The 17,241-nt window shown below is 39.0% G+C and overlaps 1 protein-coding gene across 1 annotated transcript; it reads left to right on the top strand.

Moving 5' to 3' along the window:
* Nucleotides 1-5,386: 5,386 nt before the first annotated feature.
* LOC103736736 (olfactory receptor 6C2) lies at nt 5,387-6,421 on the top strand. Its single transcript, XM_008836263.1, has one exon. The coding sequence runs from the start codon at nt 5,427-5,429 to the stop codon at nt 6,363-6,365; it is 939 nt and encodes a 312-aa protein (XP_008834485.1). The 5' UTR covers nt 5,387-5,426; the 3' UTR covers nt 6,366-6,421.
* The last annotated feature ends 10,820 nt before the right edge of the window (nt 6,422-17,241 follow it).

The following is a 17,241-nucleotide window of genomic DNA, read 5'->3' as shown; positions in this document are numbered from 1 at the left end:
CCACTAACTCAACCTTTATAGGGAAATTCATGGCTCTCTACAAAATAATGATTAAAATAATTATAGAATATATCTTGATCAGGTCTTCTCACCACAGAAATAAAGACCTGGTCTCAAAAAAAAAATTCTAGGAAGAAATAGATTTCTATGAAGCATGCCTAAAGGACTACCAAATTTTGTGGGAGGAAAAACATGAAGTGCCACTAACTCAACCTTTATAGGGAAATTCATGGCTCTCTACAAAATAATGATTAAAATAATTATAGAATATATCTTGATCACGATCTTAGTCACACAGCCATACCAGCTATAAGGGAGGATGGATAGTATTTTTTCTGGTCACTTCGTTTCCCTCAGTAAAACTAGCATTCAGTAACTCTGGTTCAAACAGAAGAAAAAGAATGTTATGCAGGAAATTATTAGTCTTGGCCACAGCCCATTGAGATATTGTTCAAATTTTTTCTCAGTAAAGATCTCTCTCTCTCTCTCTCTCTCTCTCTCTCTCTCTCTCTCTCCTCTGTTTTTACAGTCTTCCCTTTTTACTGGAGAAATTTTTCAATTCATGTCTTACAAATGCAGGGTCAGGAGTGATGTGGACTAGCTTGGCATGTGAGAACTTCAGTAGAGCAGTACCAAGTGGACTGAGGAGGACCATGGAGACACCTCCTCCAGCAACAGTGGTCAGCAGGAGCATGCCTCCAGGCAGCTACTCCATCATTTTACATGAGGACCAGTGTGAGCAGCAGAGAGACGGTCGAAGAAAAAAAAATAAAAATAAAAATAAAAATAAATAAATAAACACCATACTGACTTTCACTAGGTAAATAAGTCAGGCAATTATTATCTCAGTCCTTGGAAAAGCAAAACTCTCTGTTGCTCCAGACACCTAAAGTATTTTTGTTACCTATCTGAAAAAAATAATACAAACAGGACTAGATAGGATGAATTCAAGCCCGTAGCATGAGGGGAATTTGAAATTTAAATGCTAGTGGGCCTCTTAATACATTGGAGGAAAGCTGCAATGTGGCTTGCCAAGGAAATGGGACCTTTGACTTAAGATTAATCTCTGCCTACAATTGGCACCAGCACTATGGGGCACTCTGACTGGTTGGTTCTCTGCTCTTCAGTTATCGTATCTACAAAAAAAAGATTTTTCTTTATTTTGTGATCAATATGTTTTACTTTATATGAGATTTATATCAAATGTAAGTAATATATAATATAAACGGGATGTGGTGGCACATGTCTCTAATTCTAGCTCTCAGGGGATGGATGCAAGAGAATCAGAAGTTCAAAGTCGTCCTCAACTACTAATCAAGTACATAATCCTAAGAGAAATATAAATATTCAACAAAGAAATCCAAATAGAATTCAGATGACTCAAACCACCCTGAAGGTCTCCAAGGACAGTTACATGTTTTCACAATGTTGATTACACTGCCACCAATTTGTTAGTAACTTCTGAAATTGAATCACCAAGGACTGTTTTGTTGTTCATGCAGTCACTCTGTGTGTGCTGTCAGCAATATAAAGCAAATGCTGCTGTTACAGAAATTACAGGGAGGCCTGCCTCTGCCCCCTGCCCTGGAAGATCAGATAAACATCTGTGATAGAACTAGATTTCTCAATGTAGGTCAGGCTGGCCTCCAACTCACAGAGATCCACCTGTCTCTACCTCTCGAGTTCTGGGATTAAAGGCATGTGGCATCACACTCAGCTTTCCTGTTTCTTAATGCTACTCATTCTTCCTTTGAACAGTGCACTGGGAAATCTGGAGTAAGATGCCATTTCAGATGCAGAAAACGAAGAGGAAACTACAGTGAATCTCATTAGAGAATCAATGAAAACCTAGCTTAGCATTTACATTGTGGGGGAGAGCAAGAAGAGAGAGGGGACGCTTATGTGAGGTGGGTAGTTAGATGATGAAATGTGAGCATGGGGACAGTGCAAGCACAAGCCTCCTCACCAGCTACCGTTCCTCAAATCGTGGCTCTCTCAAGACCTCCACTGAAGAACAGTCAAACGAACGTATTGTGTTATAGTCTTCCATACTCTGAAAATGAAGGCAGAGGGGGTAAACCATTTAAAAAACTGGAATACGTTTCATCGCAACTGATACTTCTGAAAAGGGACCGGCATTCACTTCTGATAAACTGTTATTCCGAAGGAACATGAAATTGGAAGTTTTCTGCAATGGTCGCTCTCTCCTTTTCCTGACATGATCACTCTTTCCTTATCTAAACATACTTTGATGAGACAGTGACTATTTAATAGAAATACAATGGGAGAAAACACCTCCACCTAATAAAACTACTAGTATCAAAGGATAAAAATAATAGAGGTATTAGAAATAATCTTGCAAGAAGCTCCCCATATCCCCAGTTACTGAAATGTGTTTGTCATTTTGGGGGAGATGGGGCATTCAGACTCTTCTTGAGCCTAAACTATCAACCAAACATAAGTATTTTAAATATATACTTTAATTCACTAAGTGAAAGATAAAAACTGAGTCTTAAACACTCTTACAACTCTCAGACTGACCATGGAGTTTTGCATAGGTTAAGTGTCCAGAGGCTACCTGTTAATGCTAATTGAAAAAGCATTTAAGAGAGAAAAGGGTAAAAGTTTACTATTTATTTAATGAGATTGTTTCAAGCTTTATTTTATCCAGTTACAAAAATAAATAACTCTCAGTCTACATGGGTCTCCCCAATGCACTGCAGACCATGGGTGTGCTTGTTACTAGATAAAGTGATGTCTCAGTCAAAGGACCTGTTACCACAGGCTTAACCGCAATGTTAGAAGTAATTTGATTTAGCAAAATTCATGAACTAAAACACAAAGTCCTTGAAATCTAATAAATTACTATATTAGGCACTTTAAAATTTAAATAAGCATCCAAATGTCTCTTTGAGTATGATTGGCGGTCTCTCTTAGCCATACAGAATAAAAGTTCTGATAGGAGGGAATGGACATCACAGGAGAAGGCTGGAATGAGAATGTCGGAGGCTGTTATAAATATTAAACATTCTACAGTTGAAAGGAGAACAGGAGAGGAGGGAGAGAGGGAGGAAAGGAGGGACGGAGGCTTAAGTCTGATCTAGCGCTGTGTTCAATCTGTCAGTCTTCCTCTGGCAAATACACAACAAGATACCATCTCCCATGAACCTAGAAGAGGGGCGTTTTTCCTTGTTCCAAAATAATTCCTGTAAACCCTGAGCACTGTGCCTTGCCAACTTGGATTTGGGGGACTGTTTAGATTACCAACTTTGGTAGAAAGTCAGTATGAATTTCCATTCAGAAAGAAATGAATAGCTACCAGTATAACCAAGAAGCAAGCCTGCAGTAGTTATTACTGAAGTGCAAAGCCAGTTTTCTCTGCAATCTTTTGTTGCTATGTCACAGAAAATACACTATTATCTGCCTCTGTTGCAGCCTGAAAGCTCCTTCTGGGAGTAGCTTGTTTCTGGTTGGGACTCTAGTCTCAATGTTATAAGCTCTGTAAATAATAGGTGCCCATTCAATATTTATATGAAGGAATAGATGCTCATTATTTATTTGAACAATAAGAAAGAACAGAAATCTAAAGTATCTGTGTTTTTCAACCTTTTTCAAAGGTACACATTTGATGCAATCAGGGCAGTTGTCTTAAAATATAAGAAATTAGCTTTTTCTTCTACTATACAAATCTGTCAGTTTTTTTCTGTAACTCCTTGAATTAATCTAAATTTTCTCACTGAATAATTAATTCCCTAATAATACAATGAAAAATTAAAGACTATTGTATTATTATTGACTGTAGTATCCTTATGAGAAGAAATTTATTTATCACATTTTCTTTTACAAGGTGGACATTCAAGAAGAACTGTTTAAAAATGAATTTCAATGAGGTCTAAGTTTTAACATGAAGAAAAGAAGACTTCACTGAGCCTATATCTTACTGTGGTTCCTGTACAATATGCATTTGAGAAGAGAGATGCTTGGACTGCTGGAAGGTGCTGAAATGGACAGTGGTAAATGCCAAAGAGAAAGGTGGGCTACTTTATAATTTGTTCACAAAAGCTGACTTATATGACTTATTCCTGGATGTTGTTTGAGCAAGGTAGGTAAGTAGGCAGGCAGGCATTCAGGCAGGTAGATATGTACATACATACATACATACATACATACATACATACATACATCAAAAACCCTGAAAACATAGTACCAAGATTGGGAAGATGGATGGTGAGTGAGTGGAAAGAATGATTTGAGGATGGAAACAGCAGAAATTGCTCAAATAAGATGACAGAGATGAACTGAATTCTGAGTGTGACTTAAGAGCACAGGGTTGATCAGGCTGACCAAGCACAGTACTGCAGACCACTCCTTCTGGACTCCATCTTTCACCCAGAGCATCACAATAAGACATCAGGTTTAGGCTCAATTTTCCTTATACCACCACTTCAGAGGGCTTGAAAAACCTTCTATCTGGCCAGGCATGATGACACACACCTTTAATCTGAGTACTTGGGAAACAGAGACAGGTGGGTCTCTGTGAGATCAATGCCAGCCTGGTCTACATAGTGAGTTCCAGGTCAGCTGGAGCCACAGGGAAACCCTGTCTCAAAAAGACCAAAAAAAAAAGGCACCTACTTAAGAAATTCTTTTCATTGGCCAAATGCAGGAATGACAAACCAAAGCACAATGCTGTATTTTAAACTTTTCATCTCTTTCTTTGGAAATAATTTGAAATTCAAAGAATAAAATTGCCCCCCCCTTTGGTTTTTTGAGACAAGGTCTCCCTGTAGTCCCAGCTGGCCTGGAACTCGCTATGTAGAGCAGGTTGGCCTCAATCTCACTGAGATCTGCCTGCCTCTGTCTCCCAAGTGCTGGGATTAAAGGTGTGCACCACCATGCCCGGTCCCCAAAATTGACACTTTAAAACTAATGTGTCACTGTTAAAAATTAATGACAACATAATATCCTCAACATAAGATTCTAATTATTGCTTTTGAGAAATAGGGTATTTTAGAATGGTGGAAATGAAGAGAGAGAGAGAGAGAGAGAGATATGAATATGGGAGAAAAGAACTCCAAAGATGTCATAACTTCTTCCAGGACATGAATACATACAATCTATGTCTTGAGGCAATAGAGTTGAGGAACTATATACTGTGCATACATATGATTTCTGCATTATTTGGTTTTAATCTGACATATTTAGAAATATAGTTTATAATCAAAGAATTAGAAACATAAGAGCAACGTTGATATTTCCTATAGAAGCCAATGGCACGAGTACATTAACAAACAGATTATAAAGCAAAAAAAAAATCACATGATATGAGCTGGTGGCTGCAACGTCTGCAGTCAGGCTCCACTGCCAGTTCCTTAGAGCTCTTCTCTGTTCAGGTCCAGGCGCTTGCGACTTGGTGCAAAACAGTGATGAGAAATCACACGGCAATAACAACATTCATCCTGCTGGGGTTGACAAATGACCCAAAACTACAAGTTCTAATTTTCCTATTTTTGTTTCTCACCTACATGTTGAGTGTGACTGGGAATCTCACCATTATCTCCCTCACACTTTTGGATCCCCATCTTAAAATGCCCATGTACTTTTTTCTCCGAAATTTCTCTTTCTTAGAAGTCTCATTCACAACGGTTTGTATTCCCAGATTCCTGTACATGTTAGCTACAGGAGATAATACTGTTACTTACAATGCCTGTGCCACACAATTGTTTTTTGTTGTCCTCTTTGGAGCAACAGAATTTTTTCTCCTTGCCGCCATGTCCTATGACCGCTATGTGGCCATCTGCAAGCCCCTGCACTATACCACTATCATGAACAACAGAGTGTGCAGCACCCTCGTTCTCTTCTGTTGGCTTGCTGGCCTGCTGATCATTCTCCCCCCTCTTGGCATAGGCCTGCAGCTGGAGTTCTGTGACTCCAATGTGATTGACCATTTGGGCTGTGATGCCTCTCCCATTCTGCAGATAACCTGTTCAGACACAGTGTTTATAGAGAAAATTGTCTTGGCTTTTGCCGTACTGACACTCATTTTTACGTTAGTGTGTGTCATTCTGTCCTACACATACATTATCAAGACCATTCTCAAGTTTCCTTCAGTCCAGCAAAGGAAAAAAGCCTTTTCCACCTGCTCTTCTCACATGATCGTCGTTTCCATCACCTATGGCAGCTGCATCTTCATCTACATCAAACCATCTGCAAAGGAAGGAGTGGCCATCAATAAAGTGGTGTCTGTGCTCACAACATCAGTCGCCCCTCTGCTTAACCCATTCATTTACACACTTCGAAATAAACAAGTCAAAGAAGCTTTCAAAGACACAGTAAAACGAATCATATTTCTTACAAAGAAGTAAGAGTCTTCTATTGTTGTTTTTCAGGCTAGCTTAAATTTAATCTAAATAACCACAAGAAGCATTTGTGGATTTGAAAACTGTGTTATTTCCTTGCATCAGGAAGATTCATCAAGATAATTTCCCCCCAAGAACATTTTTCTCTTATGATCCAAAAATGAAAGTCGAGCAGCTTATTAAACTTCTTATAAGTTTATTTTATTGAGAATAGTTTCAACTATTGTGTACTCCAAAGATCAGGTTACACAAATACCCAGTGTCATAAAAAGGAAATGCAAATAATAAGAGTTGCATTTTTGACCATAGGGCCTTCTCATCATGTGAAATCTAAATACCCAGAGACCATTACTCACTCCCCCCACCCAACTGTTCAAGGTTAATTAAAGCCTTTTTAAATCTCTACCATGTTTAAATGTGATCAAAGTTCCAGTACTACAGGGCTAATAACTTTTAGCTGTTTATGTATTGAGCAAACAAATAACTGGATTATGTCAGAACATAGGTGATGGGGAAATGCTGACAAGTCTACCACTAAACTAGAGACAAAATATCTTCCTCTCTTCTTCTGTCCTGTTACCTCATCTTCTGCATCAAGCTCACCACAATCAAAGAGCTCAGCTTCTACTGCTAACTCGGGCATTTTAGGGGATGATTGTCCTGGTGCTGTCAGTATATCAGTATCTGAGTAGTTCATGTACAAAACTGTATGGCATGCTCCTCTGAAAATCTCCCCCATACACAGCAGTGTTCTCTGTCCAGGTGCCTTATTGAAGAGCAAGGGGAAAGGTAAGTTTTTTAGCTAGTTTTGTTGAAAATCTGTACAGACAGCTTAAGTGGGGAATGAACACTTCTTTTGAGACTGATCTGATACGTGAATGCTCTTGTGACAAAGATAGGTGTTAGACAGGAAGAAAAATAAAAGAATAAGGCAATTGCTTAGATATATGCCAAGTGGCCTTTAAGGAGAGCATATTATGTTCCCATGTTTAGTTTCTGGAGCCCATGCCCTATGTATGTCTTTTCTTGGATGGGATATTCACTTTCCAGTAGTTTTTCTCTAGGGAAACTGAGCAACCATCTGGCTGTCAACTATGACAATCTTGATAGAAACCCTTAGCCCACTCCCACCTTTATGTCCCCAACACACACCTAAGGCATCTGGACTCCAAGCAGTGATGTCCAAGTCTTTAGATGCCACCAGCATCCCACCCCACCCTGACTGTTTCTGTTCTGTGGTGATGCTGCTTGCCAGCAGCTCTGTTCCACATTGGGGTTTGTCCTCATCCTCTCTAATAACTCTTCCTGTGATGTGGGGTTGGGGCTGCTCCCTCTCATTCCCTATGCAGAGTTCTTTATATCTGATCTCTGGGTAAGGCTCACTGCTCTCAGACCCTATGACTAACGTCCACACTCTGCAGTTGGTATTGCTGTACTGATTCTTTCCTGTTGGCTGTAGCCTGAGTCTATGATTCCCTAAAGAGACTCAGCCACCACCCCTCTAGAGCAGTTAGCCTCCCCTCCACCACAGCTTCCTGTTGGCTGTAGCCTGAGTCTATGATTCCCTAAAGAGACTCAGCCACCCCTCTAGAGCAGTTAGCCTCCCCTCCACCACAGTCTGTGATGCTTGTCACTCTGTGTCTTGACCTTGGTGGTCCTATGTTTTCCATGGCCATTGTGTAGGCAGAGATGCCCAGAGGAAGTCTACACTCTCACTCCTGATATGTCACTGCCTCTCCACCTGCTATTCTGGGCTAAAGATTCTTTACTGAAACTTACAAAAACATATAAAGCTCACTGTGTTGTTTGTAAATGTACATTTTTAAGAGTATGTTACAGTGCTAATGGAGCAACTTCAAAAGTGGTCAGGATAATTATATTCTTCCTTTCAAGCTAATATCCATGGAAGTCTTTCCACTAGCATTCCTGGAAATGGTTTGTGTGTAGTATGTCTTACCACTGAAAATGACAAAGAACAAGACTTCTAAGTGCTGAGTGTCCTCTAATGGCATTGCCATGGAAGACGTTTAGACAGACTCAGAGAACAAGCCTTGAATAACTAAATCTTGGTTGAATAAGTTCTCCACATATTCAACCTTACACTTCCCTTGATTTAAAAAAAAAAGTCAGATTTTAGGTGGACTGGTCAGCATATCAAAGCGTTCCTAATTTGGAAGGCATTCTAAGGTAGATTTGGTTGCTTGGCATAAGCTGATTTCTGAAGATAAAATCCAGGCATGGTGTGAAAGCTGTGGATCGATTTGGGTGAGGGTGGGGGTACCAAACTATGATTCAGGTAGACAAAATTATTGAAATTTTTCTATTAAATTATGAAAGCAGTCTTTTCATTGTTTTCATTTTGTGACTGTAAATATAAAGTTTTGTGTCTTCACAGTATGTAAAGAACTATTATTCATTTTTAGCAAACGTCATCTAATTGATCAGATATATTTTAAATAAGGTCATTGTCATAAAACAATATGTACCTATATACTGCAAAAATATTAAGAGGAGATAACATTCTCCAAAGAATTTTCACATTTAAAATTTCTACAATATCAATAAAACACAACTAAATGTCCTCAGGCTTCCTTCCTGATAATTAATGTAAGCATCCATCTATAGGATCTGTGTGATTTATTGAGTAGTTGGGTTAATAACTTCACCTGAATTGTGAATCCTTAGCAAACACAATTTATACCTATAATGTTGGTTGGCATGGTGATCCACCTGTAATCTCAGCATTCAGGAGGCAGAGGCAGAAGGATCAGGAGTTCAAGGCTAGGCTACATAATGAGTTTACCCATAGCAAGTTCAAGACCATCCTGAACACAAGAGACTTTGTCTCAAAACATTAAATTTTTTTAACTTTTCTTTTAAATTTTGTGCCATTGGGATTGGAAAGATGGCTCAGTCTTTAAGAGTACTGGCTGCTCTTGCAGAGGATCCGAGTTCTGTTCCCAGCACCCACATGCAGCTAACAATCATCCCTAACTCCAGATCCAGGGGATCCAACACCCTCTTCTGGTCTCCACAGAATTGTGGTATACTTACATACATTCAAGCAAAACATTCATATATACAAAATAAAAATAAATAAATCAAAAAATGTTTTAATCCTGTCCCCTTTACCACTCAAAAACCAAGCATATTCAGATAGCCCCAATATTTGAAATTACATAAGTTCAGAAAAGGCAACCATCTACTTCTCTTCCAGGAAATGAGACATTCTCTTCCTGGTCACCCTGTCAATAAGAGGAAAGGCAAATTGAGCCACATTATGCTGAGTCTATAAAACCTTCGCCGAGAGTGCATGTGGGGGAGGAAGGGAGCAAGATGACACAACACCAATAACTAAGGTCACTCTTTAATCACATTTGGTCACTGCTAAAACTGACTTTACCAAGTTGATCAATGAAAATATTCAGAACTTCGTAGAGTTTAATTTTTCACGAAGTTTAGAAGAACTTCACATGAGAGTGGCAATTTTTTTACCATACACGTCCCCAAAGGTATGATTCTGTGCAACCCTGCTCTCAATAATCCCTTCTAGATTTCCTCAGAATTTCCAGTTTCTTCCATCAAAAAGCTTTTGACTGAAGGGATGGGTAGGTGAAGCATGAAACATTCTTCCTATGCCTCATACAACCTCATATATCATACAACAGAGTGCTAATCTAAACTGTTAATCTCTCAACCAGATTATCTAAAACTGCTGAAAGATATCCTGTTTCCAATTTCTTCTCTGTATTATTCATCCTAAATAACACACATTTTAAGTCAGGCATGGTGGTGCATGCTTAATCCCAGTACATGGGAGGTAGAAGCAGGAGAATCTAAGTGAGATGTAGGCTAACCTGGTCTACATAGTGAATTCCAGGTCAGCTGGAGCTACAGGGAAGCCCTGTTTTAAAAAGAAAATCAAATATACATGGATGAGGTAGAGATAGAGATAGATGTAGAGTTATAAAGTATATTATCCTAGAGTACCATAATGATTACTTTCTTAAAATCTTCCAGAATCTTCTAGCTTCCAAACTTGAAAATTCACTTAGCAATCCAGAGTTTGCCAAAATCTGAGTTCAGTCTCACAATCTAAGCATTTGCTACAACTTTTCAGCATTAGCCCTAACTCAAAATCTAAACTCTGCCACCAGTTTAGACACGTAACTGAAATGTTCTTTACGGCCCTCTATCTGCTGTTCAAATGACACATTTTTCAGAGCCAAATTGAACCTCTACTTTTCTTCTACCCAAAATGATTTTCCATTTCCCAAACTCCTGTGCAAACTGTTGCTCACTCCATTTTCTGACGTCACACCCGTCTTGATTCCAATTCCTATAACCTGTGTGTGTTACTCTTTTTTATTACAAGGATGCCTTCAGCCTCCAAGCAGGTTTGTGTTTTTTCCATCATGATGTAGTAAGCTAAATTCACTCTGAGCATACTAATCTTGCATCTCCAGTTCTCCAAGGGCAAATACTTCTGATAGAGGAAACATTCGGAACTTTCTTGAGAACAGATGCCGTTTTATCACCTCTGTAGAGTTGTCAGATTTGACATGAACTGAACTCTTTTTCAGAAGAAATCATGTATTATTTGATAATATAAAATTATGTTTGCCTTTTAAAATATGTTTGCCTTAAATATTTATGGATTATTTAATGAAACCACATTCCTCCTTCTTAATTGTATATAATCCAGTTTGGTGTCACATAAACCTCATACTATGCTCACTAGCTGAACAATTATGGAAATAAGAGTGTAACCACAGAGAGCAACAAAGAGGCAGGATGAGAGGTCAAGGAAGAGAAGGAAACGTATAACAGAGTTAAGCGTAGAAAGCATTTCCACCTAACGCCTGTCAATATTCTTGCATTTCTTCATTCAGCAATTATTTATTTAATTACTATGTACCAGGAATTGTTTTGTGCAGTGAAAATATAGCCTTAAACAAAGAGGAGAAAGCTCTTGGTAATATGGAATCTATGTTACACTGTCAGAAAAGAAAAACGAATGCTTGTAACAGATAGAACCTCTCACATTATTCCTTCTCTTGGTCTCTAGAACGCTACTTCAAGTTTGGGCTTCTGAGGGGGGTGGACATTATACTTATTGATAGGGCAAATTAAATGAGCAGAGAATGTTACAGTTTGGCTGACAAAATAAAAAAGTAGTCTTTGATTCTAACCCAAAGTATAAAGTATCTAAGAATCTATCTAATGATTAAATAAATTAATAAATTGAAGAAATGAGACAAGTATCCTCTACAGAAGTATTTCTAATATTTATGTAGGAGATAAAGGAGGGGAGTAACATGCCACCCCTTCAGAGCCCATGACTTTGTTCCAAAGACTATATCATAGAGAAATGTGGGAAGGAGGGAAACTTCCCAGTAGAGAAACCCGACAAATGCTCAGCCAGCTGCTCTAGGGTGACTCAGCAGTCATGCCAAGAGGGGCCTAAAGATACGCAACAACTCAGTGTGATCATTCTAGATAGGATTCTGAAATAGAGCAGGCTATTAGGTAAATGCTTTGAACGTCTGAATAAAGTATGGGCTTTATTTAATAATAACATCAATACTGATTCTCTTATTATAAAACATTCATCAGAATATGGAGCTGGAGAGATGGCTCAGCAGTTAAGACCACTGACTGCTCTTGCAGAGGACCCAGGTTCAATTCCCAACATTGACATGGCAGCTGCCATCCATAACTCTAGTTCCAGGGGATCCAACGCCTTCTTCTGACCTCCATGGACATTGCACGAGGTGGGTGCACCTACACACATGCAGGCAATACATTCATATGGATAAAACAAAAATAATAAATATTTTTAAAATTCATCAGAATAATGTAAGGTGTTATTATGAGGAGAAACTGACCCTGGGTATGTGATAAGACTCCTTCGAGGATTATCTTCTCAATTGCTCAGTGCGCTAAAACTCTTCTTTAAAATTAGAAAAAAAAGGGGGGGTCTGCTTAACAGAAATACAAAAACTGTAGCTATCTAAATGATAGATTTGAAGGAAAGCTTAAAAGCATTTTTTGCAACTATAGTATCTGCATGTGTGAAATATATTGGAATCATTACTTTGTGTAATTCATATATGTTAATAAACAGTCTCTTTTGCCAGCCACTCAATAAAGGGATGCTCCTGCCCCATTGTCCCACTTCTGATGCCCTTTTCTCCACTGTTGATAGCCTGTGTTTGATGCTCCCATTGAAGCCTCCTCACCAGTCTCTTTGGGATGATTTCTCTTAAATATCTATTTAACTTTTGTTCTTGAAGATGGCAGCAAAGGGTCTTTATTAATCCCCAGTAAGAAGAACCCAGGGAGCATATTGTTTGTCAGCCCAATTGATCCCACAGTGAATGTTCTAAAGACAGGGGAAAAGTGTTGCTTTGGAGATTGAAAAACTTCTAAACCTCTAAAGCTAATATGTTTCTTGTTCACATAATCATTTCTCCTGAGATCAGAAAGAGTCCAAAATGTGGCAACACATTTTGTTCATAATTTAATGAATATTTACATCTACATTTAGCATTTTACTATATAGAATGTAAAATGCAAAAAAAGCAAAACTTCCCCCAAAGTAATAAAAGAATAGCTAAGGTGTACAACCATGAGAGATGGGCAATACAAGAAACAGCCCTGAGGTGCCACATGAACAGCAAGCATCATGGGTATTTTCAATGCGGTAGGGAAATCCATATGGCCAAATGAAATCATGACAGCATTTGCTGTTAATTGCATGCTAGGCATTATTCCAAGTAATGTGAATGGAAATAATAGCATCAACTACATTTTGTATATTGTATTTACCATAATAGTGCATTATTATTAATAATAACATACTGTTGCTATCATTCTTGTATTACAAATAAGGAAACTGGGACACAAAGCACAAGTTATATAATTAAAGGGAAAGGTTGAGATTGGAACCCAGGTAATCTAGACCCAGAGTCCCCACACATGACCAGAATGTAGCTTCACTTCTTATTCTGGCAGACTCTGTGAAGAGACAGAACTCTCTTTTGACACAGAAAAGATTCAGAAAGGGAGTGAGTAGAGAGCAGTTCCTATAGGAGATCAGGACTTAACAATGGATTAGGTTATACTTCAAAATTCTTTGATTAAGACTTTAACGTCTAAAACATTTAAGCTGCTAGAGAAAAATATAAATAGTACATACTTTATATATAAATAAATAAGTATATGTGCCGGGTGTGGTGGCGCACACCTTTAGTCCCAGCACTTGGGAGGCAGAGGCAGGCGGATCTCTGTGAGCTCAAGGCCAACCTGGTCTACATAGTGAGTTCCAGGCCAGCTGGGGCTACAGGGAGACCCTGTCTCAAAAAGACAAAAAAAAGACCAAAATAATAAATATAAATAAATAAACTTTTCTCTAGCAGTTTAAATGCATATATATGCATATCTTCAAGATAAAGATATATACAAGACCTTTCTGAACAGAACACCAATAACACAGGCAATATCACCAAGAACTGACAAGTGGGATCTCATGAAATTGGAAAAGCTTCTGCACAGCAAAGGAAACTATCAACAGAGTGAACACGACCTACAGAACTGGAGAAAGTCTTTGCCAGTTACACTCAGACAGAAGGTTGTCTAGAACATATAAAGAACTGAAAAATATAAACACCAAATAAAGACTGCCAATCAACAAATGGGCTAATGAAATGAATGGACAGTTCTCAAAAGAAATAAAAATTGTCAATAAGTATTTTTAAAGTGTTCAACACCCTTATCCATCAAGGAAATGCAAATTTTATAAAAAGACCTTTGACACCCCATCTCACCCATTTCATAACAGCTATCATTTTTTTTTGAAAAATGAAAAAAGTGCTGACAAGGATGTGGTGAAAGGGGGACACTTATTTACTGTTGGTAGGGAGCATGCCGATGTAGCGACTATGGAAGTCGGTGTGGAGGGTCCTCGAAACCTGAAAATAGCACTACCATATAACCTAGCTATACCACCTAGAACATATGCCCAAATGACTCTGCATCCTTCCACAGGCATATATGCATGTTCGTGTTCATGGCTGTTCTATTCACAATAGCAAAGAAATGGAATCAGCCTAGATATCCATCAACTGATGAACGAACACTGAAAATGTGCTCCATATACACAAGAGAATTTATTCAGCCATAAAGAAAAAGTTATAAAATGTGTAGTGAAAATGGATGAAACTGGAGACTTTTTATTGTTTGAGACTTTCATGCAGTGTTTTGATCAAATCCACCTCCCATTAGTGAGAAATATTTTATGAAGTGAGGGGTAACCCTGGCTCAGAAAGACAAACACTGCATGTTCTCCCTCATATGAAGATCCTAGATTCTAATTTTAATATATGTGTTTTATGTTGAGTAAATATGGGTAGATGTCAGGATAAGAGAAAGGGAATCATGAGAGAAGAAGAAGATGCTTTAAGGGAAGGAGGTATAGACGATAACAGAACACATGCTACAGAAAGGCAGAAAGGACAATACTGGGGGTTCAGAACAGCACAAGAGGGGAGCAGGCAGGGAGGTAAGGGAGGATCAGGTACAGAGGAGGAACAACAAAAAATTACTATGTATAAAATTGCCATAAAGCCAGATACGGTGACCCATGCCTTTAATCCCAGCACTACAGAGGCAGAGGCAGGCAGATTTCTATGAGTTTGAGGCCATCCTGGTTTACAAAGCAAGTTCCAGGCCATCCAAGGCCCATAGTAAGACCCTGTCTCAAAAAAAGACATAAAAATCAAGTATCTCCAGCTGGAGAGGCGGCTCCATGGTTAAAAGCACTTACTGCTTTTGCAGAGGATTCAGGTTCAACTCCCAGCATCCACATAGCAGCTCACAACTACCTGTAACTCCAGTTACAGTATATCCGATGTCTTCTTCTGGCCTCCATGAGCATCACATGGTGCCATATGCACATGCACATAAAATACTCAAACACATTAAATTGCTTTAATGCCACAAAGAAACCTATTACTTTGTATTCTAGTTAAAAAACAGAGGCTGGGGAGATAACTCCGTCAGTAAAGTGTTTGGACAAGCGTGCATCTGTAACTCAAGCACTGGGAATGCAGAGGCAGGAAGATTCTCAGAGTTGATTGGTCAGGAATCTAGCCAAGTAGATGAGCTCCAAGTTCAGTGATAGACCTTGTTTCAAGAAAATAAAGTGAAGGAGGCTGGAGAGCAGCACTGACTGCTCTTGCAGAGGACCTGGGTTCAGCTCTGAGCACCCAGATGGCAGTTAGCAGCCATCTGACACCCTCTTCTGGCCTGTTCAGGCATTGCGCACACTTGGTTCACTCACATGCATGTAGACAGAACAGTCGTACATATAAAATAAAAATAAATAAAAATTTTAAAAATAGTAAGATGGTGGCATGTGATAGAGGAAGACACCCAACGCCAACCCTGAATTCCACATGCAAGAGCACACACCTGGACACGTACCCACAGGAACATGTTCAAACATATGCCACACAAACAAAAAAATAGAATGAAGTGAAAATACAACTTTTTAATAAATCTTTCTCCTCAGTCAAAGGCAGATATAAGAATTAGAAACAGTCCTTGATATTTATTATCTGCAATGGCTAATCTTGGTTGTCAACTTGACTGGATTTAGAGTTAACTGAAATGAGAGAGACTTTCTTGATTGGATTATTTGAAGCCAGAAGACCCACCCTAAATGTGGGTTTTGCCTTTTGATGGTAGCCCATATAAAAGACCACAGCAGAAGGGAACTTTTTGCTTGCCTTCTTGCTCACTGGTGAGTTCATGTTGTTGTGGCGTTCCTCTGCTGATAGTAGAACCAACTTCTTCGTATTCCAATGTAGAATGAAGACTAGCGGACCTGCAGGAATCCTTCAGGACTTCAGCACCAGATTGGGACTGTGGAGACATACCGCCTATACACTGAGCAACAGTCTCTATAGTGTGATGCAGCCAATGTTGGACCACTCCAGAGTCTATCCTATAAGCTAATCGAATACATGCACACGCACACATACATTTGATCAGTTCTGTTTCTTTTGAGAACCCTGACTAATATACCAGCTGATTAATAAGTAAGATGAGATGGTAAACCTATATCACCCATATCAGTTCAAGTCTCAATAAAACACCCTTGACACAAAGAAATAATTAGCATAGAAAAATTAGTTTTGTATTTTTTTATCCTTTCTCTAATTTGGTCTTCCTGCCTCTTTTCACTCTTTATTTCTCAAATACACCATTCATACCCTTTCCAAAATAATCTTCCAATAATGGATATGAACTTTTTTCTTCATATTCCTCCCAAACTCTTCTGTGGCTACCTATGGAGAACAGATTAAAGTCAGCAGTCTTTAAAATACTTTCCACTGGCCAAACCATCCCATAGCTTGGTTCAGCCACAAGCAGTTACTCTCTAGGTCTTTGTAATTCAGTCCCCTCCACCTGGAAGATCCTTCCTCCTTCACCTAAGGAATGCACATTAGTCCTTCAATGCTCAAACAACTGAAAGAAGTCCATACGCTCCCAACCTCCCATCGTCACTCTCATCCACGAGTGTACACTACTCTCCCTCCAGCTGTCACTGAGTCATCATGACAAACAAATCACCCTAAGGTGGAGAGCCAACAGGACAAAGCAGGCACCACCCAGCATGAGCCCATTATATACTTTTCACTTTCAAATCAGGAAATAATTAAAAGTGTTTCCCTGATGTCTGAGTCAAACTTGTCTAGAGCTAACTTCCCACACTGGTCTCTTAAATAGCTCTGCCAGGCAGTCAGGTTACTCAGTAGGAATAAGGTAAAATCTAGTCCCTGTATGTACTCATAGTACTTTTCTCCTTCTCTTCCTC

Source organism: Nannospalax galili, unplaced genomic scaffold (assembly GCF_000622305.1).
Source record: "Nannospalax galili isolate Female #2095 unplaced genomic scaffold, S.galili_v1.0 scaffold2438, whole genome shotgun sequence".
Lineage (NCBI taxonomy): Eukaryota > Metazoa > Chordata > Mammalia > Rodentia > Spalacidae > Nannospalax > Nannospalax galili.
Note: the sequence above shows the minus strand (reverse complement) of the source record. Positions and strands in the feature narration are given on the sequence as shown.

Coding starts and splice junctions, on each gene's coding strand:
- LOC103736736 (XM_008836263.1), top strand. CDS start 5,427: ATGAGAAATCACACGGCAATAACAACATTCATCCTGCTGGGGTTGACA.